We start from the raw sequence: 24,173 nt of genomic DNA, 5'->3' as shown, positions 1-24,173 counted from the left end.
ATGACTGGTGTGTAATGACACCCAGGTCTCGTTGCACCTCCCCTTTTCCTAATCGGCCACCATTCAGATAATAATCTGTTTTCCTATTTTTGCCACCAAAGTGGATAACTTCACATTTATCCACATTAAATTGCATCTGCCATGAATTTGCCCACTCACCCAACCTATCCAAGTCACCCTGCATCCTCTTATCATCCTCCTCACAGCTAACACTGCCGCCCAGCTTCGTGTCATCCGCGAACTTGGAGATGCTGCATTTAATTCCCTCATCCAAGTCATTAATATATATTGTAAACAACTGGGGTCCCAGCACTGAGCCTTGCGGTACCCCGCATACTATCAGAGTATGTATACTATATACAATCTTGAGATTCGTCTCCTTACAGGCAGCCACAAAACAAAGAACCCTTTAAAACAGGGCAGTTGAACACCCAGTGTGCAGACAGAAAAAAAACAAGCTCTGCAAATAACAGTCAGCAGAGTGTATACAATAGTATGGAGACCAGGAGACCTGAATGAAGCAATAATAAAAATATCATAGCACAAAACAATGTTCTCTCTTTACAATGTATCTTGATCCACAGAGCATTTCTGGATAACTTGGGCATTTAACATCCTAACCTATTCTGAGCCAAAGTCTGGTTACATATATTTCTTATCTTAACTTGTCCCGTTGTCCCTCTTTGTTCCATTGAAATGAAGTGGGTCTTAATAATCAGGCTATTTAAAGAGTAATCTCCATTTCAAATCCTGGCTCATGGAAACCATTTAAAAATAGATAATTATTACTTTTGACAAGTACGCAACTGTTGTGACTGCATTAAAGCAACTCAGACTTATGTTTTGCTGAATTTTTCAGTACTGCCATTAGAAGCCTCAATCCAACTCCCAGCACCTCAGGAATTTAAAATCTAGAAATTTAAGCAGAACTTTCCCACTTTGTATTCCACTGTAGGCAGTTCAGTATTCTACATGCTTAGTAAATTGCTTTAGTAGTAATCAGCCACATCAAATACAATTTACTAATATTCCTGGATCTCTTCCAACTTGATTCTTACTCAACCAATGATACAACAGTTTTTTATTTAAACATAACTTTATCTTTATTTGTTCACACAACTGCAGTTACGTCCAACACAAAGTCTAAATCCTAGGCTGCTTCCTCAGTTTAATTCAACTGTGTTTCGTCTGGCTCCCCACCCCCCCCAGACTTTTTGGATTTTTGAACATCTGAGCAGTCTGCACTGAATCCAGTGTAGCAATATACACTATATATAGTGGACACATCGGGACCCATACATTTCGGCCCAATTAACCAGGGGCTTCCATTAGCTGAAGTTTCATGGAAATAGGTAGAAAGGTATGAAAAAGGTAAACTGAGTAACTAATGATGTATTTAAATCAATATTATATATCATCATTATTGTATATTAGATCCTAATAGTTATTGATGGAGAAATTCATCCAGTATATGCTGTCATGTTCCTTTGATTGAATGTAAATGAACAAAATCAGCACAGACACCCAGTGCAGACAATAGTCTACAGTCATACAATGGTAGATGACTGCATCTACCAAATCTTATAATATTCCAGATGACTGTCGATACCTTCAAATTCTTTGTAGTTCCGAACATACTTAAATAGTAAAATCACTGCATCTTCACTCCTGGCTGTTTCTGGCATCTCCAAGCCTGAGTGCTTGAAGTCCAGTGAGCAAACAGTTCTGACTGCTTATTTCTCGCCATCTATCAGTACCAAAAATCACTGCGTTTTGAACACACTCACAAGTACATTATTTTAAAACTGTTCTAAGTATGGAGTAGTGTCTAATGGCCACATAAATGCATGCTACTGATGCTAGTTAAAAACTGCTTGGCAACAGTCTCCTGTCCCAATTAAGAGGCATAGAGTCCCAAATAAATTAAGAGAATCCCAGCTATTTTCTTCATTCGCTTTTGTTCTTCAAGAGCTGTCCCAAATAAATGGCTGTGCTGCTTAACCAATGGCCCAACTAACCAGAATTCACTGTATTCGAAACATTACTGGTTCTAATAATATCTATGACAACATAGGTAGTGCATTTCTCCAGCTCAACATGATTCCCTTATCAAGTACTGGCCAAAAGATAAAAATAATTAAGGCTGTTCAGCAATTTAAAAACAGTAATTATAATGTAATCACACTGTTAATTGCCCATTAACCATGCTGGAGCAACCCACTCTTTGCGTAGGTTGTAATGTGATGCTTTATGGTTTATTAGGTTTAATCATTTGTTTGCAAACACTGAAACTGGCTTTATCCCAAATCCTTGCCTGGGCTTTTGTTAACAAAAAATGGATCCCCTTGCCTGGGACTGGACAGTTGATTCATAGCCTTGGCAATGATGATACTGGCGGTAGTAGTGGTGATTGGAGGAACATCAGAACATCAGACTTATTTCCATTAGGGCAAGTTTTAAAAACATACTGTTCTTATTATTGAACATGGACAGTTTAGAACCACAAGACATCCTTAGTTAAAATAGCTTGTAAGAATGGAGTTGAGGATCAAGAGGAAGCCTCTTGCTATAGCCGGATCACAGATTCAGAATAAAACAAATTCTAAAACAATTTTCTTATTTTAGTTTAAAAAAAAAATTTATGTCTTATTTTTTTTCAAATACCCATGCTCAGTAACTGCAATTTATCAGACCCTATGAGAACCCAGGGGGTATAGAACACAGAGAATAAAACAGTACTGTACAGCGCAGGCTGTTTGGCCCAATGATGTTCTGCTGACCTTTTAAACTACTTCAAGACCTATCTAGACCTTCCCTCCCACATAGCTCTCCATTTTTATTTTATCTAAGTGCCTATCTACGTGTCTTAAATATCCGTAATATACCACCTCTGGCAGTGTGTTCTATGCACTTACCAATCACTGTGTAAAAAAACCAACCTCTAACATCTCCTATACTTTCCTCAAATCACCTTAAGAGTATTTCCCTTCTTATTTCCCATTTCCACGCTAGAAAAAGGCACTGGTGTCCACTTTAACTATGCTTCTTATCACTATCAAGACGCCTATCATCCTGCTTCGCTCCAAAAGGAAAAGACCTAGCTTGCTCAACCTTTCCTCTCAAGACATGCTCTCTAATCCAGGCAGCACCTGGGTAAATCTTCTCTGCACCTTCTCTAATGCTCCCACATCCTTCCCATAACTGAACACAATACTCGAGTGTGGCTATCTATGGGGAAGACTAATCTCAGAGTTGTATACTGCATACATACTTTAATAATAGATGTACTTTGAATCTTTGGACATGTTCAGAAATTGAGGGGTCTATGGATGTGGTCCCCAAGATCCTTCTGTACCTCTAAATTGCTAAAAATCCAGTCATTAACCTTGTGTCCTCCTTCAATTTTGTCCTTCCAAACTGTATCACCTTTCCAGATTGAAATTGATCTGCCACTTCTCAGCCCACCTACAGTTGCAAGAAAACGTTTGTGAACCCCTTGCAATTACCTAGTTTTATGCATTAATTAGTAATAAAATGTGGTCTGATCTTCATCTAATTCACTATAATAGACAGGCACAATCTGCCTAAACTAATAACACACAACCAATTTACTTTTCATGTATTTTTTGAACATATTGCTTAATCATTCACAATCCAGGTTGGAAAACATATGTGAACCCTTGTATTTAATAACTGGTAGAACCTCCTTTATCAGCAGTAACCTCCACCAAACGTTTCCTGTAGCTGCTGATCAGACTTGCATAATGGCGAGGAGGAATGTTAGACTATTCCTCCATACAAAACTGTTGCAGTTCATCAATATTTCTGGAATACCTTGCATAAACAACCCTCTTCGGGTCATGCCACAGCATCTCAATTGTGTTAGGGTCTGAACTCTGACTTGGCCATTAAAAAACATGAGTTTTCTTCTTTTTAAACCATTCTGTTGTTGATTTACTCTTGTCTTTTTGATCATTGCATCATCCAACTTCTATTAAGCTTCAGGTGACAGACCACTACCTTGACATTCTCCTGTAAAATGCCTTGATATAATTTTGAATACATTATTCCCTCAATGATTAGAAACTGTCCAGGCCCCGAGACAGCAAAGCAGTGCCAAACCATGATGCTCCTTCCACCATGCTTCACAGTTGTCATGAGGTTTTTGTGTTGATGTGCAGTGCCCTTTTTCCTTCAAACATAGTAGTGTATATTTCTGCCAAAAAGTTCAACTTTTGTCTCATCTGTCCACAGAACATTGTCCCAGAAGCATTATGGAACATCCAGGTGGTCTTTTGCAAACTTGAGATGTGTAGCAATGTATTTTTTTAGAGCAGTGGTTTTCTCCTTGGTGTCCTTCTATGAACACCATTCTTGTTCAGTGCTTTTCTTATCAGGGATACATGAACAGAAACTTCAGCATTTTCTAGAGATTCCTGCAGGTCTTTTACTATTACCTTTGTGTTCTTTTTCATCTCCTTCAGCAATGCACATTGTACTCTTTGTGTGATCTTTACTGGACACCCACTCCTAGGGAGAGTACAAACTATACTGAATTTCTTCCATTTGTAGATATTTTCTCTTACTGTGCACTAATGAACACTCAGGTCTTTAGAAATGCTTTTGTAGTCTTTTCCAGCTTCATGCATCTCTACAATTCTTCTTTCTCTAAGGTCCTTAGAAATTTGTTTCGATCGAGGCATAGTGCACAGAAACAGATCTTTCCTGAGAAGAGCAGGCTCTGTCAGTAACCTGACTTTGGGTGTCTCAGTTTTAAACAGGGTTGGGCACCTCTACAACCCACACCTCCAATCTCATTTCATTGATTGGAATCCTGACTCCAAATAGCTTTTGTAGAAGGCATTACACCAGAGATTCAGATACTTTTCTGAACCTGCACTGTGAATGTTTAAATGGTATACTCAGTATCAACAAGAAGCAAAGGGTTCACAAACCCTTTCTTGCAACTCTATGCATTCTATCACTGTCCCATTGTAACCCACAACACCTCCAATCTTATGTCATCTGCAAACTTCCTCATCTAAGCTAATTATAAAAATCACAAAGAACAAGGGTCACAGAAGAGATCCTGTAGAACAGGGGTCCCCAACCATTTTTGCACCACAGACCTGCCGACAGGGGGAGGGAGGGTCAAGTTCAAAAGTGCGTGACAGGGAATGGGGAAAGGTGCAGCTAACCCATATTGTTTCATATTGCCAAACCATATCGTTTCCTCGCGGCCCAGTGGTTGGGGACCACTGCTGTAGAACACCAGTAGTCATGAAGCCCCAGGCAAAATGCACTCCATCTACTACCAACCACTACCTTCTGTGAGTCAACCAATTCTGAATCCATGCAGTCAGATGGATTCCAAGTCTCCTAACTTTCTTAAGGAACCTGCCTGGGAGAAACTTGTCGAATGCCTTTGTAAAATCCATAATCCCCCACCATCCAGGTCATGCTCTCTTCTCACCTGCTGCTGTCAGGAGGGAAGCAAAGGAGTCTCAAGACCCACACCACCAGCTTCAGGAAGAGTTATTACCCCTCAACCATCAGGCTCTTGAACCAGATGGGATAACTTCACTCCAACACTGAACTGAACATGACTGGACTCACTTTCAAGGACTCTTCATCTTATGTTCTTGATATTTATTGTTTTTTTATTATTAATATTTTTCTTTTCCTATTTTCAGAGTTGTCTTTTGCATGTTCGTTGTTTGTCCAACTGTTGTGAGCAGTCTTTCATTGATTCCATTGTGTTTCTTTGTATTTACTGTGATTGCCCATAAGAAAATTCTCACATTTATGTACTTCAATAAAAAATTATTTTGAACTTTAAGTATACACCACATTAGCGAGTCTACCTTCATTAATTTGATTTGTCACTTCCTTGGAAAAATCAATCAGGCTCATGAGGCTGTGATGGTATTGGATTCACTGACTGCAAAGGCCTAAACCCAAAATGATATTTCAAACTCTATCACATACACTGTAGCTATTTAGGGTGCCCTCACTGAAGGGAGGCTTTTCTGTATCCACTACTCTCCAGGGACTAGCTTACTTTCCTGTCTAGTCTCTGCGGCAAGATCTAGCTGTCTATACCTATTGCTTGATTGGTGGGTTCTCCCTCCCTACCAAAGAGTTAATGAAGAAGCTAATGAGACAGTACTCCAACGTGCCCATACAAAAAGATCTTTAATGAGAACATCAAATGAGAGGAAACTTAAATTCCTGGGCTATGTCATCAGAAAGGGAGAAATAGAATGCCTTACATTACAAGGCCGTATGCCTGGGAAATGTGGAAGAGGAAGGCAAAGAAGAAAATATATGGACACTGTGAAAGAACTAACAGATCTAAGTGTGCAAGATATCATTGACACTGCATGGGATCGTTCGATGTGGAAAGCCATGATCACCCAAGCGTGTAACGCACAAGGCACATGAAGAAGAAGAAGAAGTAGTTTATTTTATTTTTATAATACACATTTAAATTTAGACAAATTGTTCTTAACACATTTAACACTCACAAAAAATTCTGATTTATAAAAGATTTCTGAATTACAAAGGATTTCCAAACACAGGTACAATTTTTGCATACTAGAAGAACAAAGAACAAGTTGCATACAAATGAGTATTCTTTGCAGAAACTAAATGTTGAGAAATGAATTCTATTTCTTCTTTCTGTCATTCTCCTCATTCCTAACAATTCCCAATGTTTTTTAATATTTATACTGTTTTGCTACCAATTGATACTATTTGCATGTAATGTTTCTCAGATACCTTTGCTGTGAGAAAGTAATTCATCCAGATGGTCTAAAAGCTTCTGAAGACAGAAATCCCAGACTTTAAAAAAAATAAATGCTGTGAGAGCTGAAACTCTGAGTACACAAACATAACAACCATTAATAGATCAGCTACAACTCAGACCATGTTTGATATGTTTGGTTAATGCAGACAAGAGGATTCATGGTCACTGCACTTTGTCAGCCATTATTTCTTGAGCAGCTAATGGGGTTAGCATAGAAAGGCATGGAAGAACTTGGTCACAAAGACCCATTTCTGTGCTGTGTGTTTCCATAATAAATTCAGAACTGAACAAAGAACCATACAGCACAGGAACACTATGTGGTGAATTTAACTAAATCTCTATTGCCTGTACATGATATCTCTCCATTCACTGCATATTCATATGTCTAAAGCCATTTAAGTATCTATTTCCTTCACTACCCCATTCCATGAAAATTTTCTTTTGAATCAAGCATTAATCTTTGTACAGTCTTCTTGAATGGGTCACTTTTTTTAATAATGACCAATGAAGGTTAAACGTTTGAAATACTGGATTAAAACTTTACTTAGTTAGGGAATTAAAAGTCGACACATTGGTGGTCTGTGCCAAGAACGGATATGTTAAATCAGGCATGACCTGAAACACAATTTTTTATTCCAATAAAATGCAGTTTTAATAAAAGTATACCGTATTTCACCATTCTTCTCCCCATTCCCCCCACCCCAAGGCTAATTCAAGTAACTCATTTCCCCACAATACTGCCCAGCTCCTTCATGGAGCTACATTCCTACTATTGAAGGCTATTAAAAACTATGATGGTGCACTTTTTTATGCAATAAGTGACAAGCAAAATATTTCATGCCAACATCAACTTTTACCAATGTTAATCTGGATTCCTCAAGCAAAAGGATTATGTAAGTTCAAAAGTCTCTTCATTGCTGAAAAACTTAGGAAACAATAATTGTTATCTTCAAATGACTCTTTCATTGCAGATATTAATATTTTAAAGCTTTTTTTATTTTCTGAATGCCTTCCACTTTAAAGATATGCTATTTAAATGGTTAATAATTTCTTAGAGGATCAGCCATGATCACATCTAATGATAAGACTAGCCACAAAGGGCCAAATCACCTGCTCTTGCTCCTATTTTCTATGTTTCTATCCACAATATTTGCCCTTTCAACCAGGTTTGAAATACATGTCACTAGCAGAATTTAGTGTTGAGGAGACAATGATAATACAATGTCAGATCCAATTGCTGAGGAATGCCCATTGGTTGTCCAGGGTCCACATGTTTATCTGTTTGGAAACTCAAATGCAGTTGAGTAGTTTCAAAAGTGGATGCAAATACTTGTAATGAAGCCATCATGACGCTTTAAGTAAAATCTACAGACATCAGGTTTTATTAAAAAGTGATCAACATGCTAAATTTCACTAGTGAGTTATCTAATCAGAAATCAGCATAGCACATTATTCCATTGTAGTGACTGCAAAGCATGAATGATTCTAAACCACCTGGTGACAAACATATGCATACTTTTCTGCAGATAACAAAGATTAGTTAGTTTAAAAATTGGACTATAGAAATTAAAGGGACTACCCTCTGATAAACTGCTACAGCTGATGACATGGACATAATGATGTTAAAAGTCCTCACAGATTTGAGAAGGGCAAACGTAACTGAGTTCCAATGGGGATGTGGAAGATGGATAAATTTTACATATTGCAGGGCTCTGTCATTAACTGTGCAAGTCTCACCCTGGTTCAACTTCCTAAAATGCATGATCTAGCACTTGATTGAGTTAAGTTTCATCTGCTATTTCTTTTCTAGATCCTGTTATCTTCAACGAGCTTCTTCCCTGTCAACTAAACCACCTTTTTTATTGTCAGTTGCAAACTTAATAATCACATCACTTACATTCTCATCCAAACCGCTAATATACCGTACATGACAAACAGCAGGAGACCAACTGATCTCTGCAGTATACCATGGATCACAGGCGTACAATCTGAAAAACAACCCTCCACTACCACTCTCTGTATCTAACTGCCAGGCTCACCCTGGATTCCATACAAGCTTAGCTTCTGAACTGGCCTACAAAGTAAGACCTTGTCAAAGGACTTACTAATGTCCACATAGACAACATCTACCACCTTGTCCACTTCAATAGTTTTGGTTGCCTCTCAAAAAACTCAATCAACTTCATGAGACGCAGTTTCCAAATACAATACCATGCTGTCTATCTTCAATCAGACATTGCCATTCCAAATGTAGAGAATCTCCTGCATTAAATTAATGCACCATAGCTTGTTGGCTAACCAGCCCATATTCCCCTGATTTGGCCTTTCAGCCCTTCTTAAATAAAGGTACAACATTAGTCACGTTCCAGTCTTCGCTCATGTCTACGGAAGTACAAAAATCTCAACTAGGGCCTCAACAACTTTCCCTTTGCTTCCCTCAACATCATAGGATACACTTGGCCAGTCCCTGGGGATTTACCTGCCTTAATGCAGCTCAAGACCATCATCACCACCTTTTTCGTAATATTGCAACTTCTCAGTTAACTCATAATGTTCAAGACTCTAACACAATTGTGCCAGAACAGATGAACTGAGCAATTTTGTTCTAATTGCAAACTGATATTGGACCTTTCGTATCATTCAGCAACAGAGCACCAGCCTGCTGCAGCATCCAAATCTGCCTTCTGAACCTGTCTGTGGCTTCAGCAATACCAGTCAGCTCTACAGAAAATAAGGGAGGGAAAGTGCAAGTATTTAATTTTTTTCAGTTCACTGAGTTAATAAATCTATTGAACTGTCATAAATGTTTTCAAGTGTATAACAGCATTTAGATTTTAAAATAATCTTTTAAACAATTTGTTATGAATGACACTTTTAAGAGTTGACTATTTTTGAATGTTTCTAAATGCCAGACATTCACAACATTAAAACTCTGACACCCTTGACAGACTGTAGGCCTGCAGATATGGCTTAGGCAGCTGTGAAAGCATTTCTGTGCACAGAACTTGTTATTTATGGTTGAAAGGTCCTCTTCAATGTGGATAACAAAATATTTTACCTTCTACCAGCGGTTAGTAATGGCTCAAAACAGAAAATAAAGAACAAAACTCAGAGCTTTCTTCTATGGATTATCAGACTATCTCCAAATACTTCACCCCCACCTCTCCATCCCAGCCTAAAATAAAGCCTAAAATTTCTCTTCACTGAGAGTCCCACAATGAAGAACAAGTTGCTCAAGAAACTCATACCATAGTTTTTCCTGCTCCTCGGGGACCAACAATTAGGACAGAGTTGCTTTCCCCATGAACAGCTGTTTGTTTCAGAAGATCCATCAAATTTCTGAAAAACAGTGAAGTAGCAAATAGCAAAGTTACATGCATTAACAAAAAAAAAGTGTTTTACAATACATTTGTTTTTCCTAGAATAGAACACTACATGCTCACACGTTACACTGTATTTTTCTTGTTATCCTGCTTAAATTCAATTCTGTTTTTATTTCTTCACACATCAGTCACTTGGGATAAACACAAGCCTAGTGGTGGCTGTAAATCCACCATAAAGTACCAAATAAGGACAATCATGGAGGCAGAGATTCAAAATCAGTTCTTTATATCAGCCTTCACCAAAGAAAATACTACTACAGCCTCAGCAACGATGTAGTCCATATTCTGCTGACCCAAACATTGACAAAGAGCAAGCACTATAAAGGCTTGCTGTTTTTAAAGTGGATAGAATACCTAGTCCAGATATCAAGAGAGCAAGGATAGAAACTGGAAAGGTGCTGGCCGTAATACTCAAAACATCTATTGTTTCAGGGACATCGGTTAAGGACTGGAAAATTGCAAATGGTACAGCCTTGTTCAGAAGAGGTGCAGAGATAATTCACCAGTGAATCAGTCAGATTTTCCTGAGTGTCACAGAGTTAAACTTGCATGGTCCTTTGGCTTACCATGTCCTGAAATTGACTCTTTGGCCTTTCATGTTCTGATGGAACTTCATGCTCAAAAACACTAATCCCATTGGCCCATATTACAACCATTTTATTTTATGCCTTACCTTATTTTAAGTGCCCTTCTTAATACCTCAAAGTAGTAATTATATCTTACGTTAAGAAAGAAGGCAAGCTGGAACTTTTGAAAAACATCACGAAAGATAAATCCCTGGAACTGGGTGGGATATACCCTGGGTTACCATAGAAACTACAGCACAGAAACAGGCCTTTTGGCCCTTCTTGGCTGTGCCGAACCATTTTCTGCCTAGTCCCACTGACCTGCACACAGACCATATCCCTCCATACACCTCCCATCCATGTATCTGTCCAATTTATTCTTAAATGTTAAAAAAGAACCCACATTTACCACCTCGTCTGGCAGCTCATTCCACACTCCTACCACTCTCTGTGTGAAGAAGTCCCCCCCAATGTTCCCTTTAAACTTTTCCCCCCTCACCCTTAACCCATGTCCTCTGGTTTTTTTCTCCCCTTGCCTCAGTGGAAAAAGCCTGCTTGCATTCACTCTATCTATACCCATCATAATTTTATATACCTCTATCAAATCTCCCCTCATTCTTCTACGCTCCAGGGAATAAAGTCCTAACCTATTCAACCTTTCTCTGTAACTGAGTTTCTCAAGTCCCGGCAACATCCTTGTAAACCTTCTCTGCACTCTTTCAACCTTATTTATATCCTTCCTGTAATTTGGTGACCAAAACTGAACACAATACTCCAGATTCGGCCTCACCAATGCCTTATACAACCTCATCATAACATTCCAGCTCTTACACTCAATACTTTGATTAATAAAGGCCAATGTACCAAAAGCTCTCTTTACGACCCTATCTAGCTGTGACGCCACTTTTAGGGAATTTTGTATCTGTATTCCCAGACCCCTCTGTTCCACTGCACTCCTCAGTGCCTTACCATTAACCCTGTATGTTCTACCTTGGTTTGTCCTTCCAACGTGCAATACCTCACACTTGTCTGTATTAAACTCCATCTGCCATTTTTCCAGCTGGTCCAAGTCCCTCTGAAGGCTCTGAAAACCTTCCTCACTGTCTACTACACCTCCAAACTTTGTATCATCAGCAAATTTGCTGATCCAATTTACCACATTATCATCCAGATCATTGATACAGATGACAAATAACAATGGACCCAGCACTGATCCCTGTGGCACACCACTAGTCACAGGCCTCCACTCGGAGAAGCAATTCTCTACTACCACTCTTTGGCTTCTTCCATTGAGCCAATGTCTAATCCAATTTACCACCTCTCCATGTACACCTAGCAACTGAATTTTCCTAACTAACCTCCCATGCGGGACCTTGTCAAAGGCCTTAATGAAGTCCATGTAGACAATATCCACTGCCTTCTCTTCGTCCACTTTCCTGGTAACCTCCTCGAAGAACTCCAATAGATTGGTCAAACATGACCTACCGCGCACAAAGCCATGTTGACTCTCCCTAATAAGTCCCTGTCTATCCAATGCTTGTAGATTCTATCTGTTAGTACTCCCTCCAATAACTTACCTACAGCCGACGTTAAACTTACCAGCCTATAATTTCCCAGATTACTTTTCGATCCTTTTTTAAACAACGGAACAACATGAGCCACTCTCCAATCCTCCGGCACCTCACCTGTAGACAGCGACATTTTAAATATTTCTGCCAGGGCCCCTGCAATTTCAACACTAGTCTCCTTCAAGGTCCGAGGGAACACCCTGTCAGGTCCCGGGGATTTATCCACTTTAATTTTCCTCAAGACAGTAAGGACCTCCTCCTTTTCGATCTGTACAGTTTCCATGATCTCACTACTTGTTTCCCTTAATTCCATAGACTTCATGCCAGTTTCCTTAGTAAATACAGACACAAAAAACCTATTTAAGATCTCCCCCATTTCCTTTGGTTCCGCACATAGCCAACCACTCTGATCTTCAAGAGGACCAATTTTATCCCTTACAATCCTTTTGCTCTTAATATATCTGTAAAAGCTCTTTGGATTATCCTTCACTTTGACTGCCAAGGCAACCTCATGTCTTCTTTTAGCCCTCCTGATTTCTTTCTTAAGTATTTTCTTGCACTTCTTATACTCCTCAAGCACCTTATTTACCCCCTGCTTCCTATACATGTCATACAACTCCCTCTTCTTCTTTATCAGAGTTGCAATATCCCTTGAGAACCAAGGTTCCTAATTCCTATTCACTTTGCCTTTAATCCTGACAGGAACATACAAATTCTGCACTCTCAAAATTTCTCCTTTGAAGGCTTCCCACCTACCGATCACATCCTTGCCAGAGAACAACCTGTCCCAATCCACGCTTTTTAGATCCTTTCTCATTTCTTCAAATTTGGCCTTCTTCCAGTTAAGAACCTCAACCCTAGGACCAGATCTATCCTTGTCCATGATCAAATTGGGTTACTACAGGAAATAGTGGGAAGAGATCATTGTGCCTTTGGCAATGATCTTTGCATCCTCTCTTGTAGTACTCGAAGATTGGAGGGGACCAAACATTATTCCTTTGTTTAAGAAAGGTAATAGGGATATTTCTGGGAATTAAAGACCAGTGAGTCTTATGTCAGTGATGGTTAAACTACTGAAGAGGATCCTGCCATATAGAGACAGGACTTACAAGCATTTGGGGAAGCTTAATCTGATTAGGAATAGTTGGCATAACTATGTGAGGGGCAGGTCATGTCTCATGAACCTGACTGAATTCTTTGAGGAAATCTGTGTTGGCAGCAACATCTCCAGCTCCAACACATTGAGCACTGGCAAACCTCCAGGGATTCTTTGAGAAAGTGACAAAACAGATTGATGAAGGTACAGTTGTATATGCGTTGTCCACTACCTTAATGACTACCACCCAGTAGCACTGACCTCAACAAAAATGAAGTGCTTTGAGCTGCTGGCTATGTTTTGCATTAAATTGCATCTTTCTGTTACATTGGACCCTTTCTAATTCACATTGCTCAAATTGGTCCACCGATGATGCCATAGCTTCTGCAGTCCACTTCGTCTTGTTCCATCTGGAAAAAGGTGCCTCATATGCCAACATGCTGTTTACCAACTTCAGTTCGGCATTTAGTCTGATCATTGCTCAGAAGCTGGTGGGTAAATTGTCCTCATTGGGTCTCAACACCTCTCTCTGTAACTGAACCTTGGACTTCTTGACAGAAAGGCCGAAGTCTGTGTTGGCAGCAACATCTCTAGCTCCAACACACTGAACACTGGCAAACCTCCAGGGATACATGCTCAGCCCGCTGCTGAATATGGCCATATTGTTAGGGCCAGTTCAAATGAAATCATCAAATTCAATGATGACACAACAGTGGTTGGCCTCATCAACAATGATAATGAGATTGGTTGAGAGAGGAGGCAGAGCAGCTGGTAGAATGATGCGAGCACAGCAACTTGAGTTTCAACATGAACAAGACTAAAGACATGACTGTGGACTTTAGGAAGGTGCAAGCTGATCACTCTTCAATGCACATAAACTGCTCCTCCATGGAGAGAATTCAGAGCATCGTGTTTCTGCGAGTGCACTGAATGGATGATCTCACTTAGTCTCTCAACACCACCTCTTCGGCCAAGAAAGCACAGCAGTGTCTCCAGGTCGCGAGGCTCCCCCGCTCCCATTCTAACCAACTTTTATAAGAGCAGCATTGTGATGACCAGCTGCTTCACTGGCTGGCATGGAAATTGCAAGGCATCTTACCATAAGACTCTATAAAGGATTACAAGGACTAATGAAAGGATCATCAGGGTCTCTTTTCCACCCATCCATCCAATAATCTCTTTGAGCCCCTACCATCAGGCAAGAGGTACTGTAGCATGAGGACAAGGACTACTGAACCCCTCTGTCACCACCCAGGTCTCAACACTCATTAAGTTCTAGTAGTGTATACTATTAACTTTTAGACTTGTGTCATAAATGCACCTTATTATTTGTTAATTTATTTGTGGTAATATTACCTTGTGTTGAGTTTGAGTGATGTGTACTGTGTTGTGCACCTTGGTCTGGAGGAACACCATTTCGCTTGGCGGTATATTTGTGTACGGCTGAATGACAGTAAACTTGAACTTGAATTTGATATGGATGCATATCAATTTTAGTAAGACATTTGACAAGGTTCTACATGGAAGACTCATTTAGAAAGTCAGGAGGCATAGGATCCAGGGAAACGGCTGCAAAGATTCAGAAATGGTTTGCCCTCAGAAATCAGAATGTGGGAGTAGATTGAGAGAATTCTGCCTGGAGGTCGGTGACTAGTGGTGTTTCACATGAATCTGTTCTGTAACTCCTGCTTTTACTGGTTTTTATAAATTACTTGGATGAAGAAGCAGAAAAATGGGTTACTATGTCTGCAGATGATACGAATGTTGCTGTTGTGAATAGTGTAAGTTGTCATTGGTTACAAAGAGGGCAATGGTAGGATGCAGAGGGGGGCAGGGAAGTGGCAGATGAAGTTCAATCCAGAAAAGTAGAGGCAGAGTACAAGATTAATGGCAGGATTCTTAGCAGGGTGGAGGAACAGAGGGATCTTGGGGTCCATCTCTATAGATCCCTCAAAGCTGACATGCAAGTTGATAGGACGGTTAAGAAGACATACAGGTTTTCCCCACCATCCGAAGGCAGAGCGTTCCTATGAAACAGTTCATAAGCCGAAATGTCGTAAAGTGAAGAAGCAATTACCATTTACTTATATGGGAAATTTTGTGAGCGTTCGCAGACCCAAAAATAACCTACCAAATCATGCCAAATAACACATAAAACCTAAAATAACAGTAACATATAGTAAAAGCAGGAATGATATGATAAATACACAGCCTATATAAAGTAGAAATACTTTTCCACAATCATTGCCAGCACTGTCCTCCAAAGTGAAAATCTCACGCAAGTGCTCTCAGCAGAAATTCTCACTCAAGCGCTGTTGGTAAAAACACTCTCTCCAGTAACCTTTACGCTATGAAGCTGCCAAATCATACCAAATAACACGTAAAAATACACAGCCAATATAAAGTATATAAAGTAGAAATAATGTATGTACAGTGTATCCTATCATGATCCTCTCGTATCCCCTTTTGCCTATCACCTGTCCAGCTCTCGGCTCTATCCCTCCCCCTCCTGTCTTCTCCTATCATTTTGCATCTCCCCCTCCCCCTCCAGCTTTCAAATCCCTTACTCACTCTTCCTTCAGTTAGTCCTGACGAAGGGTCTCGGCCTGAAACATCAACTGCGCCTCTTCCTATAGATGCTGCTTGGCCTGCTGCGTTCACCAGCAACTTTGATGTATGTTGCTTGAATTTCCAGCATCTGCAGAATTCCTGTTGTTTATGTACAGTGTAGTATCACTTACGGGAATCGGGAAGACAGCTTGCCAAGCACACTGATGATGGTGTGTTAGGCTGAGTCGTCGCAGATTGGGGTGGTGCAGTAGCCCCCACCCTCCGGGCCACCGACCGATACCGATTCGCGGAGCATGCAGGGGTGCAATGGTAGCCGGGACGCATCCAGCACATCTTTAAGAAAAAAGCCGAAATAAACATGCTAATTAATTAGGTGCCGCCCGACACGTAATCGTCAGCCCAGATCGGTGCCGATTACCCATTGCATCGCCTCTGATCTGGGCCGACAATTATGTGTCGGGCGACACCTAATTAATTAGCATGTTTATTTTGGCTTTTTTCTTAAAGATGTGCTGTGTGCCTCCCGGCTACCGCTGCATTCTCTGTAAATCAGTATCGCTCCGCGGCCTGGGTGTTGGGGTGGTGGGACACTGGGGTGTCATCTCGTCGTCTGTGTCGATTGGAGCAGGCAGCTCATCTTCTCCTATGACTGCCCGCCTCGATGTCGAAGGTCGAGGTTTGTCGTCTGCTGTGACTGATGTGGAAGGCCTGCTTGACTGCTGAGCCTCACGCATTTTTCTATCATAGAGTTCTTTGTAAGCACTCAAACCATCTTGCAGATACTGTATGCCCTAAACCTATGTACTCTTTCAAAATTAAAGTCGTACTTTATCATTGCAGCAAAAATCTCATGCAGTTGCTTCATGTTCATTTCGCTACTGCATTCAGTTTCGATTGTTATCTTTTCCTCTTCCAATTGCATCAGCTCTTCATCTATCAGTTCTTAGTCATGGGATGCCAAAACCTCTTCAACATCATCTTCGTCAACTTCCACATCATCTTCGTCAACTTCCACAAGCCAAACTCACTTAGTCCTTACTTCGTTCACCACGATCGGAACGCTTAATTATGTCTAGTTTTACACTAAGTGTAACACCCTTACAAGCTCTTTCAGGCTTTTCCAATACCTTAGAACTCATCTTGCAAACGGCTGCTCACAGGCACATGTTTAAGCAATGCTGGCGAGAATGCCGTTCCGAATCCGGGGAAGAGCGGCTGCTCGGGGCGTGCTGCCTTTTATCACGTGCTGATTTTTTACCTAACAGTGAAAACACCTTCTGTTAGCAAAAATAGGGTACTAATGTAGGTCTTTTGTAACAGTGAAGTTTCGTAAAGCGAACGTTCGAAAAGCGGGGTACACCTGTATAGTGTGTTTATTTTTATTAGTTGGGGGGATTGACTTGAAGAGCTGCAAGGTAATGTTGATGTTGCAGCTCAAGTCACCTCATTATAGAAAGGATATGGAAGATTTAGAGAGGGTGCAGGGGTGATTTACCAGGAACAGCTTCTTCCCCTCTGCCCTATATATAGCAATTACACCTAAGATGCAGGACCCAGGAAACTGAAAGAGAAGAGGGCTTAAGGAGCCAGTGTAGAGTACCGTTGTGGCCAGCACCCCCCCCCCACCCCCAACAACAGGTATACCACTTTGGATGCTGTTGGGGGGGGGGGAAATAACCTAACAGAGGAAAGTCACAGTGTTTGTGTCCCTGGCACTAAGTCTGCCTCTGGGACACAGAAGGGAAGGTGGGAGAAGAGGCACACTGTGGTGATCTCAGGATTGCTGTCCTTGCCACATGCTAGTGAGGACAAACTAGGAAGATTATACAGTTTAATACATGTCTAAGGAGTTGGTGTAAGAGGGAGGGCATAAGATTTTTGTATCATTGGGCTCTCTTCCAGGGCAGGTAGAACCTGTACAGAAGGAATCTGTACCAAACTGGAAGGGGACTCATATCCTGGTGGGAAGGTTTGTTAATGCTGCACATTGGGGTTTAATCTAGATGGGAACAAGAATGCCAGTACATTTAGTGGACAGGTTGTTGAGACAGATGTTGGTAAGACCTCAAACAAAGTCAGGAAACAAAAGATTGAGCATTGTACGAATAGTGTCGAGAGTTGCGTATGTATCATTGCAAGAAATATCGTAGGAAAGGCAGATGAGATCAGAGCATGGATTAACATCTGCAATTATGATGTTGTAGCCGTTAGTGAGACTTGGTTGCTGGAGGGGGCAGGACTAGCAGCTCAAAATTCTGGGGTTCAGTTGTTTTAGATGTGACAGAGTGGGAGGGATTAGAGGAGGAAGGGTCGAGTTATTAGTAAAAATATCTCAGCAGTGCTCCAACAGGACAGACTGGAGAACTTGACTAGTGGGGTGTAACAAGTGGATCTGAAGAGTAAGAAAGGTACATTAATGGGGTTATTACTGACCACCCAACAGTCCAAGGAATTTAGAGGAACAAATTTGTAAAGATATCGCAGACTGTTGCAAGAAGTACAAAGCTATCATAGTAGGTGATTTTAACTTTCCACATATTGACTGGAATCCCATACTGTAAAAGGACGAGATGGGACAGAGTTTGTCAATTGTGTTCTTGAAAGTTTCCTTCATCAGAACACAGAAGTCCTAATGAGAGAGCACGCGATCCTGGATCTGTTGTTAGGGAATGAGACAGGGTAGGTGATAGAAGTTTGTGTAGGAGAACACGTCACATCCAGTGACCACAATGCCATTAGTTTCAAAATAAATAGGTCTGATCCGCAGGTTGAAATTTCAAATTGGAGAAAGGCCAATTTTGATGGTATCACAAATAACCTGGCAAGTGTGAAATGGGACAGGCTTTTTTATGGAAACGGTGTTCTTGGAATGTGGGAGGCCTTCATAGAGGAAATTTCATGAGTACAAAGCTTGTACATCCCTGTCAGAATAAAAGGTAAAGATAACAAGTGTGGGGAACCCTGGTTTTCAAGAGATATTGAGGCCCTGATTAAGGGAAAAAAGAAGGTGCATAGCAGGTATAGGCCAGTAGGAACAAATGAAGTACAGAGTACAAGAAATGCAAGAAAGCACAAAGAAATCAGAGAGGCCAAAGGAAGGCATGAAGTTGCTCTAACAGACAAGGTGAAGAAAAATCTTAGGGTATTCTACAGATGTTGTAAGTGCAAAAGAACTGCAAGGGACAAAATTGGTCCTCTGGAAGATCAGAATGGTAAATCTAAGCATGGAGCCAAAAGAGATGGGGGATATCTTAAATGGATTTTTTGTATCTGTATTTATTCAGGAGACAGACACAGAGTCTATAGAAGGGAGGCAAAGTAGAAGCGAGGTCATAGACCCTATACAGATTATAAAGCAGGAGGTGATTGCTGTCCTGAGGCAAATTAGGATAGATAAATCCCCAGGGCCTCACAAGGTGTTCCCTTGGACCCTGTGGAAGGAAATTACAAGGGTCCCAGCAGAGATAGATAAATCATCCTGAGTGACAGACAACATACCGGAGGATTGGAGGATAGCTAATGTTGTTCCGCTGTTTAAGAAAGGCTCTAAAAATAAACCAGGAAGTTACAGGACGGGGAGCCTGACATCAGTAGTGAGAAAGTTAATGAAAGGTATTCTTTGAGTATTTGGATGGACAGGGGCACATTAGGGATTATTAGTATGGCTTTATGCATGATAGGTCATGTCTAACCAATCTAATAAGTTTTTCAAGGAAGTTACCAGGAAAGTTGATGAAGGCAAGGCAGTAGATGTCGTCTACATGGAATTCAGCAAGGCATTTGACAAGGACCCGATGGGAGGTTGGTCAGGAAGTTTCATTCACTTGGCATTCAAGATGAGGTAGTAAATTGGATTAGACATTGGCTTTGTGGGAGAAGCCAGAGAATGGTAGTAGATGGTTGCCTCTCTGACTGGAGACCTGTGGGGTGCCACAGGGATCGGTGCCGGGTCCATTGTTGTTTGCCATCTACATCAACAATCTGGATGATAATGTGATTAACTGGATCAGCAAACTTGCAGATGATACCAAGATTGAGGATATAGTAGGCAGCGATTAAGACCATCAGAGATTGCAGTGGGACCTGGGCTAGATGGAAAAAATGGGATGAGAAATGGCATATGGAATTTAATGCAGACATGTGCGAGATGTTGCACCAACCAGGATAGGTCTTGGATAGTGAACAGTAGGGCCCCGAGGAATGCCGTGGAACAAAGGGATCTGGGAATACAGGTCCATAATTCATTGAAAGTGGTGTCACAGATAAATGGGGTTATAAAGAAAGCTTTTGGCATATTGGCCTTCATATTCAAAGTACTGAGTATAGGAGATGTTATGTTGAAGTTGGATGTTGCTGTTGGTGAAGTCTAATTTGGAGTATTGTGTACAGTTTTGGTCACCTACTTACAAAAAAGAGAAAATTTATAATTATGTTGCTGGGATAGAGGACCTGAGTTACAAAGAAAGACCAAATAGGTTAGGACTTTAATCCTTGGAGTGGAACATGAAAGACTGAAAGATTTGATGGAGGTATACAAAATTATGAGGGGTTTAGATAGGGTAAATGCAAGCAGGTTTTTTGGGTGGGACAACAACTAAAGGTCATCGGTAAAGGGTGAAAGCTGAAAAGTTCAAGGGGACTATGAGGAGTAACTTCTTCAGAGGGTCATGAGAGTGTGGAACGAGCTGCCAGTGCAAGTGGAGCATGCGAGCTCAATTTCAATGTTTAAGAGAAATTTGGATAGGTATGTTAATGGCAGGGCTATGGAGAACTATGGTCCAGGTGCAGGTCGATGGGACTAGGTAGTTTAAATGGCATGGAGTGGATGGGCCAAATGGTCTGTTTCTGTGCTGTACTATTCTATGACTTCATTGGGAGTCACCTGGACAAGTATGAAATGATTCAAGAAAGACTGGATTTGTTGAAGGCAGGTCAGGTCTAACAAACATTACTATGTTTTTTGGATGAACTAATGGAGAAATTACAGAAAGATGATTGGTGTGCTTTATATGGATGTCTTTAAGGTGTTTGATCAGGTGTCACACAACTGATTTAACATCAAAAATGAAGGCTATGGAATAAAAACTGATGCATCAAGAATGTAAAGGTGATCAGATAAGACAGAGAAAACAGAGAGAATTAACTGAAGTTTGTTATCCAGAGAGAAATACACAAAATTTCTCAGGTGTTACTATTAGGACAACTACTTTTCTTAGTGTATTGAAGATTTGGACATAGGTACACTGTGCACACTTTCCAAACTGGCATAATGATTTATGCGCAGGATAGAAATAGACTTCAAACATATAGCAATGCTGGTGACACGGGCAGAAAGGCAGCAGCTGAAATTTCTTCTTCAAACTGTTACATTTTACTAGAAGGAATGAGAAGAGTTGATTTAAGTCAAAGGGCAATGATAGACAGATAGATAGATAGACTTTATTGATCCCGAGGGAAATCGAGTTTCATTACAGCCGCACCAACCAAGAATAGAGCATAAATATAGCAATACAGAAACCACAAACAATCAAACAACAAAATGCAAACTATACCAGATGGAAGTAAGTCCAGGACCAGCCTATTGGCTCAGGATGTCTGACCCTCTATGGGAGGAGCTGCAAAGTTCGATGGCCACAGGCAGGAACAACCTCCCGTGACGCCCAGTGTTGTATCTCGGTGGAATATGGCCAGGGTCCAACAGCAAAAAGTTCAATATCTGGTCTACAAACACGTTCCTCGATCATAATATGACCCGGATTGCACCATCCGTTGTTAACAAGAACAGTAAGCACCCAACTCCTTTACGCTTACCGCTCTCAGTGCACTTCCGGTCAGCACGAACGGTCCGGAAGCCGTCCATGGAAAAGATTTGATCAGTATGTCCTCTTGCAGCCCCGTTTCAGTAAAACACATAACACTGCACTCCCGAAATGTTCTCTGACGCCTGGCCAGCGCCGTGAACTCGTCCATTTTATTACCCACCAAACTCCTCTTCTCCATAAGTCTCTGTTGTCTCGACCCAGTCCTCTTTCCTCCTCTTTGTGATCCCCCTCTGCATTCTCTGTGTGTTTTCCTCCAGATTTCAGCTGGGGGGGTCTGCCGCTCCTCTCACTAAACCGGCCAGCATAAGCTCAATCAGCTGGTCCCTGGAATAAACAATGCGACCATGCTTCTGTCCCGCTAATGAGACATGTCGGAATGTAACTATTTCCAGCGCTAAAAACCCAAATAAAACTCTCTCCACCAGCATGTTAGAGAGTTGAGGTGCATCATTTGTTGAAAATGGTTGTAAAGAAATTGAATATGAAGCATACAAAATCTTGGGCCTTAGGTGAATCATATCAAAGCACTGAATCAGCCTCAGAGTACAGTGCCTAGATAGACTAGAATAACTAATGCATTTGCCTTAGAACAGGAGATATAGCAAAGTATTTAAAAATCAAAAGAACAGATAGAGTCAAAATTCCGATACTCTTCCTATTATCAGAGAGACCTTGAACTAAGAAAGATAGAATGAAGGTGATTGGCAAAAGAACTAATACCAACAGGAGGAAAGTCATTTTAGATTTCATGTAGCAAGTGATTAGGGTCAAAAGGGTGCAGATCAAGTATTTGAAAGGAACAATTGGCACTGCAACAGGGAGAGGGTAGGTGTGAAATTTGCTAGATTGCTCTTGAATAGAATTTCTGCAGATATGACAGTAATCATTCTGCAATTCTACCTTTCACTCGTCTTAAATCAACAGAACTCAATTTATTCAAATTCTAGAAGCAGAATATCAATCACAATGACTTCTATTTTTGAACCTTCTCCTCTAAATGTCAGTGCCAAGACAACACTGAAAACCTAAGATTGTATTTTAATGAAGTATAGAAATATTATTGATGTTTCGTAAATAAAAGTTGCTATGCAATTGAATAATCCAAATGTCAAAATTTATGATTGGTTATTAGATCTGATTAATCTACATACACTTATTGAAAAGGTCACCGCCATATCCCAGGAAAAATACACAAATTAAAAATAGAAAATCCTGGGAATACTCAAAATGTCACGCACACTTGCAAGGAGGAAGTTGAAACTTAAGGTTGGTGTCTTTAGCCATTGTCATTAAAAATAATCAATTTAGACATCCATTTTGATAAAAAAAACATTGCAGTAAGAATACAAGTTAATAAAAATGTACATTAATGGGTGTGCACTGAGGCAGGACCTGACTATAAGTAAATCTCATCCCAAAATCTGTATTGGGACCAAAATGCTCAGTATTAATAATGTCAATGAAAAGGTGAATTTTTAAGTATATTAGTTAGGAGGCAAAGCAGATATCCTCCTCAGGTTATGAACTCCAGAAATAATGACACTCCACATATATTAATGAGCATTTGAAAAGACAGAGATGGATTGGGCTGCTGCTGGGTTGTAAAGATCTTCTGCAGAGTGCGAATGACAGTCCCATGTGTTCCTCTCCCCACCACACCCCTCACACTAATTATTGACTGTAATAATTGAGGGCTAGGTGGAGCTAAGCAGAGCTGGGAGTGCTGTTGCAGGAAAGCAGAATCTATCATCAAGGGCCTCCTCCACCAAAGTCATGCTCTCTTCTCATTGCTGCCATCAGGAAAAAGGTACAGGAGCTTCAGAGCCCATACCACGAGGTTCAGAAATAGTATTGCCCCTCAAACATCAGGCTCTTGAACCAGAACAGATAACTTCACTCGCCCCATCACTAAGCTGTTTCCACAACCTATGGACTCACTTTCAAGGATTCTTTATCTCATATTCTCGATATTTATTGCTTCTTTGTTTATTTATAGAAAACATAGAAAACCTACAGCACAATACAGGCCCTTCGGCCCACAAAGTTGTGCCGAACATGTCCCTACCTTAGAAATTACTTGGCTTACCCATACCCCTCTATTTTTCTAAGCTCCATGTACCTATCCAAAATCTCTTAAAAGACCCTATTATATCCACCTCCACCACCGTAGCCGGCAGCCCATTCCATACACTCACCACTCTGAGTAAAAAGCTCACCCCTGACCTCCTCTGTACCTACTCCCCAGCACCTTAAATCCGTGTCCTCTTGTGGCAACCATTTCAGATCTGGGAAAAAGCCTCTGACTATCCACATGATCAATGCCTCTCATCATCTTATACACCTCTATCAGGCCAACTCT

The 24,173-nt window shown here is 40.7% G+C and overlaps 1 protein-coding gene across 6 annotated transcripts in view; it reads right to left on the bottom strand.

Moving 5' to 3' along the window:
* Window positions 1-24,173, bottom strand: part of orc4 (origin recognition complex, subunit 4) — a 132,231-nt gene that overhangs the window by 60,792 nt on the left and 47,266 nt on the right. For all 6 annotated transcript variants that reach the window (XR_010018040.1, XM_063048593.1, XM_063048597.1 and 3 more), the window contains one exon: window positions 10,057-10,147. Coding sequence is in view for 5 of the 6 variants with exons in the window: in XM_063048593.1 (XP_062904663.1) it covers window positions 10,057-10,147 (91 nt within the window). In the remaining variant the exon portion in view is untranslated. The remainder of the gene's footprint in view (window positions 1-10,056; window positions 10,148-24,173) is intronic.

Source organism: Mobula hypostoma, chromosome 5, assembly GCF_963921235.1.
Source record: "Mobula hypostoma chromosome 5, sMobHyp1.1, whole genome shotgun sequence".
Lineage (NCBI taxonomy): Eukaryota > Metazoa > Chordata > Chondrichthyes > Myliobatiformes > Myliobatidae > Mobula > Mobula hypostoma.
The sequence above is the reverse complement of the archived record's forward strand: the minus strand, read 5'-3'. Positions and strand labels throughout refer to the sequence as shown.